We start from the raw sequence: 6,000 nt of genomic DNA on the forward strand, positions 1-6,000 counted from the left end.
CCGCCTGAGGTAATACCCAGCTGACTTTGGGCGAGAAGCAGCATACAACCTGGACTTGTTGCAAGCCAATGGCACATATAGTTTCACACACACATATCCCTGGAGAATTTATCATTTGAATTAACCTAACAAAGGGTATATATTTTACATTCCAAAAAAAATCTCCCAGCATGCCGCCTAACAAAAATGTCACAGAAAGTGGCTACACAGGTTAGCGATGTACCTTCTGCCATCTAGTGGAGGAGCATTTTCTTATGCCAGTCACTATATGTTGCTGGCATAGATAGATGAACAAGGATACAAAGATAAAGTAGTGAAAAAAAAAAAAAAAAAAAAAATCAATATTTTTGGAGCAATTAAATGAAATCTCTCACAGCACAATATTGTCCCACGTAGGGCTGAACAATATTGGAACAAAATGCCATTTTGATTTTTTGAAACCTGCTATATATATTGCGATGTGAAAGAGTACAGGATCCATTTTGGAAAAGTTCATAATTCAAAATTTTGAATTAAGTTCATAATAAAAATTTTTGGTCTTAATTTTATTAGCATGTCCAAACAGGTCCCTCTGCTGGTCACTTTTAATATTACAGTTGATTTCTTGTATATTACAGTACACCAACATTGCAGCAGACCCAGCGATGTGACTATTGCGCACATGTACATCGCGGTGACAATGCTCAAACCAAATATCGTGCAGCCTTAGTGCCAAGGCCGAGTGGTTCGAGAATAATTGACCTTATGTGCATGTTTTTAGAATGTGGGAGGAAGCCTGAGAACCTGGAAAAGAAAAAAGAAAAAAAAACATACAGGCACGGGAGAAGAGGAAGCCACAGTCGAAAATTGTGAGGCGAACAAAATAAACCAACAGGCGGTGTGCTAAACGATAGTCCACCAAACATCATGTTGCCCACCACAGTCTTTTCCATCAATCTGAGATGGGTACAAAGTGAACTCACGTCATGATATTGCAAAGTTATCAAATTACAGCCATTCCCCCTCTAAATTGTTGACAAACAAAATTTAAACACTACCCAGACGGCCAAATTAAATTGTTTTACTTTTTAATTTAAATATGAATAACACCCACCAGTAAAAGTATGTGGCTGGAAGGCACCAAGCCGTGGAAGTAGATTGAGTATGGTCATCTGGATGAGAGGATTTTTACTGGTTCTGTATTTTAGCACCCATCGACACACCTGGGGGGGGGACACAGTGAGAAATTATGTTAACAGATTATGTTGCCGAAATTGTTTCTATCAAAAATGTAAAAATGCAATGCCTTTAAAACAAGAGCCCTTTGCTTTGACCATTTTGACAATATTGACATTTTTCCTTCTGTCCAAATACTTTTTTTTATTGTTTACCTATACCATGTCTATAAAACCAACGTGACTAGTTATCTTTATACATGTGTGATTTATACAATGCAAAAATTGTTCCCCTCAGATGGCATTTGATTTCCCTTCAGCAAGTAAGGCACCATTTACAAATGATGGGTATTTTTTTTCCTAGCCAATATAACACAATGTCATAGGCACAAACAAAACAAACTAATATATGAAGGAAAAAAAAAACATATATGGTGAAACACACCTGATCAAAACGCTCCTCCATGAGCTCACGGCAGTATCTGCTCTCCACCAGGGAGCTCTTAGCGGGCACCGGTGTAGCTCCGAAGCTGAGGAAGCCCTGGGGCGTGCTGTATCCCAGCAGGCCCAGGAGAGCGTTGGACTGCTGTGGCTGCACTGACTGAAAGCTGGTGAAAGGGGTGATGTGGCGGGGCTTTGCTCCAAAGCCCATGAGCTCCTTGCAGTACTTATCGTGCACCAGTTGCTGCTGCGTGATCTCTTCCATTTCCTCGCGCATGCGCTGATGGACAATTATAGAGAAACATTTTAATACAATGGCACTTTGGTACCAAAAGTGCTTTTTACGTAACTTCATTTCAATTCACTAAACTGTGAGTCAACTTAGTGAATGAGATAACTTTATGTTGGGTGTGAGGATACCGTGCGTGAGTGCCTCACCTCTCCTTCCATGCTGCTGATGCGAACCAGCTCATTCAGGATGAGAAGAGCGCCGTGGAACCTGTCGTCCCGATTCATGCCTTTCTCCTTCGCCAAGGTTTCGTCAAAGCCCTTCTCAGCCTCGTCAAAGGTTTGCTGTCACAATGAAGAAATCAATAGCTTTACAAGCATTAGAACGTGATTTGATTGGAAATAGTGGAGGGCCATACTTTGTACCACTGTGGTTTCTGCATTTCTTTCGTCTCCCTCTGTGTGGTGAGGATGAGGCAGGCCCGCAGTGCAGACACAGCACCTTCTCGGATGGCCTGCTTGGGGTCCCAGACGGCGTAGAAGATGTTGTCAAAAAAGGGCTGCACTTGTTGAAAGAAGAAGGTTGGTGCGCTCACAGCCAGTTCCCTCAGAACCAACACCTGAAATAGACATAAAATATGTTTCTGCAATCATCACCATTTTTTATTATTTTTCTACAGTTTTAATACAACATTGATCTCAAAATACACAACAACCTCAACCGCTATGCTCACTTTAAAATATGCATTCAAGTACCGTAGCCCTCAAAGAGTCACCACTGAAATGCAGAGTACGAGGCATTTGTTGTATGGTACGTTTGGTGTATACAGTATAATGTGATATACCTGTAGTCAGAATGAATAAATCCCGGTTCAGGTTATTATGATCACATACAATAAAAAGTCATTCATTAGCTAGTGGCACCACAAGCTGTGGTTTGCACGTCAAAGTCGCGGTTAAAATGTCTGCTTCACAGTTGAGAGGTTCTGGGCTCTCCCCGTCCTTACATGGGTTTTCTCCAGGGACGCCGACTTCCTCCCATATTTCAAAGAAATGCAAGTCAGCTCAATTTAAGGTTCTAATTGTCCATCGACGTGAACGTGAGTCGATTCAAATTGGAAAGATTTTATTTCAAGGAAAACCTGACCAGCACTAGCATCTATTCGAGTGGACTAATTGAAGAAACACAGCATTTAAATCATCTTGGATTAAATACTTCCAAATGTTGCCATCGCCCAAAAAAGAGGCAATAGATTAAAGATTACAACCTTTTTATTGTCACGAATATATTCTAGCTGGCACGTCGGACAACTGGTTAGCACATCTGCCTCACAGTTCTGGGGACGGGGGTTCAAATCCCGGCCCCGCCTGTGTGGAGTTTGCATGTTCTCCCCGTGCCTGGGTGGCTTTTCTCCGGGTACTCTGTTTCCTCCTACATCCCAAAATCATGCGTGGTAGGTTGATTGAAGACTCTAAATTGCCCGTAGGTGTGAATGTGAGTGCGAATGGTTGTTTGTTTGTATGTGATTGGCTGGCGACCAGTTCAGGGTGTACCCCGCCTGCCGCCCGAAGCTAGCCGGAATAGGCTCCAGCAGTCCGCGACCCTCGTGAGGATAAGTGGTAAACAAAATGGATGGATGGATAATATGTTCTAATTGATCTTTTAACCTATCATACCCATCTATTGTCAGTGCCACTGAACAACTGCAACAGAAACAATCTTCCCCACCCAAACACAACTGAGAAGAGTTGCTATTTTAACAACGAACAACAAACAGTCTCTGGTATTGCCACTTACTGCAGCATGGCGTCTGCCTTCATTCCTGTCTGCTCCCAGCCACTCCAGAGCCCTCTTCACCTCAAACTCGACATATTCCGCTGTGAAGGTGTCCCCGGCCATGGACAGGTGACCCATGGCTTTGGAAGCCATCTCCATCACCACTGGGTCGCTGGAGGGTAGCAGGTTGCGCAGGTAGTTGGCGAAGCGGCTGATCCTGGTGGCGTTGCCTCCCTCGACTCCAATCAGACTGACTGTGGAAAAAAAGTTGCCGGTCGTCGTGTATGTCATATAATACATCAAGCACTTGCTTTACTCATGACAGGAGGAGGAGTAATCCTAAAATAATGACCATATTTCCTAATCTAGTGAGAAAGGTTTAGTCAACTGGCAGCATCTGTTCAGAATAAGGTGATTATTAGTGGCGGGGAGGCCTTTGTATGTTTTGTTATCCTATGTTTGCACCTTACATCACCTACACCTAAATCTTCCACTCATCCACTCACTATATGATTGACTCTGATGATTATTCACAGACATATGTATAGACTTTATTTAAACATCCTAATTTGGTTTGCTTTGATTGAAGTACTTTCATAAAACATCTACTTTTAGCAATCATAATCCACTGGGTGCCTCCCTTTTTTGTTGCAGCCTTTGAACCGAGATCAGAACACACTGTAAACATTTGTTTTAATAATCTGTAATGAATGATGACTGTATTCCATCAGAAAAATGAATATTACAAAACATTGCAAGGGTTACGTTCTGGAGCCCCCACCCCACCTACATTCTAACAACAATATTAACAAACAAACAAAAAATAGTAACAACTGTAATAGGACAATAAATAAATAAATACCTGGACTGTGAAAATTGAACCGCAATATGGTGGTTCAAGTTTCTTTTAAACTTCTGACACGGGGCACTGCATGCATTAGAGTGTAGGCTACTATCTGATAAAATACTGTATATTATATGCACACGCACACAAAAAAAGACAGCATGATTTTATACTTACCTATTGCAAGAATCCCTCCTTTCTTCTCATTCACATCAGAGCTGGAGACCAGCTCAAATATGTGGTGATTTAACTCATCATAAAATGTGGTGGCTTCATCTGGACTTAACTATTGAAGACACAAACCAGTGTTTCCAGCAATCATCCCAAAAAGTCCAAATCGGTGACCGATAAATGTACTGTTAATACATTCATTTTTAGAGCAAAATTAAACCAACAGTAAGTGAAAATGACACATAATTACCTCTCTCAACTCTGTAGTCACATAGTGCTGCAGATCCTTGGCAGATTTCGCTCTGGTGTCTTCATTTCGACTCTTAAGCCCACTGACAAACTGCTGCAGCACAGTGGCTGTGCCTGACATGACCACCATTTCGATTGCCTGATCTGCATTTACAAAAACTGTCAAAAAGGGACGATTTATATGCTGTAATATATGATGTGTAAATGGATTTAGCCAGCAAGACTTCCAGTGGAGTGGGTCCTTCAAGGGTGTGTCAATTAGTTTATATTTACGAAAATGGCGTGAACGTAGTATCTCGAAAAAATACAGCTAGACACGATTTAGCACATATTACTGAGATTCATACGGGATACCTAGCTGTTTATGTTTAGCTAATGTCAGCAAGCGCTAATATGAAGCTATGACCCAATGGCAGCCCCTCAACATACCATAATCATGTTGATGTTTACTTACGTGTTTACAAAATAGGCACACAACTCATATAATATTCGATAATAGCCCTCATGGTCGGACTATGTGGCTGATGATGGGTGCAAGGTTAGCTAGCTAATGTTTAGCGAGGGCTGACCACAGATGTGAAGAGAAGACGAGATACTCCAACGCGCTAGCGCCCGGCTAACCGGCGTGCCTACGTGGTGGCCACATTGGCAGGGGCAAAATCAAAGGCAAAGCATGTACAATCCATTGAAATTAAAGTCGTAACGTGCTCATTTCTCAACCAAATTTCATGCGGTTTATTTATTTTTTTGTCAACGCCAAAGCATGTGTATTGAAAAAAAAATGTCCAAATATATTTTTAAATGAGAAGAGGTTATTCCGAGTTGCCTTGGCTAATTGTACGGCGTTGTGTGCAACAGAAAGCACCTAAATGTGCTGGCATCCTTATTTTAATTTTCCCCCCCTTTTTTTTTTTTTTTTTCTTTTTTTCTTGGCGTCCACAAACATGGAAAGCGCCCACCATTACCTCTGCGTCCCCGTCGCAATCTACCTATTGTTCATATCTATGAAGTGACGTCATGCAGGGTTCGCAGCGATTTTTAACGATCGCATTATTGCGCGCTGCCTGCGCAGGCAGCGCTCACCACTACTGAAAACTCAGAAAGCTAATTCCTTTGTTATTATTATTACTTTTTTT

The 6,000-nt window shown here is 41.7% G+C and overlaps 1 protein-coding gene across 2 annotated transcripts in view; it reads right to left on the minus strand.

Annotated features, from left to right (window-relative positions):
• mtor (mechanistic target of rapamycin kinase) overlaps window positions 1-5,443 on the minus strand; it is a 96,258-nt gene extending 90,815 nt beyond the window's left edge. The window contains exons 1-8 of one of the 2 annotated variants that reach the window (XM_061671837.1): window positions 5,319-5,443; window positions 4,866-5,008; window positions 4,622-4,730; window positions 3,622-3,854; window positions 2,243-2,443; window positions 2,034-2,168; window positions 1,600-1,875; window positions 1,094-1,202 (exon numbers count right to left, since the gene is read on the minus strand). In XM_061671837.1, the coding sequence (XP_061527821.1) occupies window positions 1,094-1,202; window positions 1,600-1,875; window positions 2,034-2,168; window positions 2,243-2,443; window positions 3,622-3,854; window positions 4,622-4,730; window positions 4,866-4,994 (1,192 nt within the window). In that variant the 5' untranslated portion in view covers window positions 4,995-5,008; window positions 5,319-5,443. Of the gene's footprint in view, window positions 1-1,093; window positions 1,203-1,599; window positions 1,876-2,033; window positions 2,169-2,242; window positions 2,444-3,621; window positions 3,855-4,621; window positions 4,731-4,865; window positions 5,024-5,318 lie in introns of both variants that reach the window. The other variant, XM_061671846.1, reaches the window with a different exon arrangement.
• Window positions 5,444-6,000: the final 557 nt, after the last annotated feature.

This window comes from Phycodurus eques, chromosome 1, assembly GCF_024500275.1.
Source record: "Phycodurus eques isolate BA_2022a chromosome 1, UOR_Pequ_1.1, whole genome shotgun sequence".
NCBI classification, from domain to species: Eukaryota; Metazoa; Chordata; class Actinopteri; order Syngnathiformes; family Syngnathidae; genus Phycodurus; species Phycodurus eques.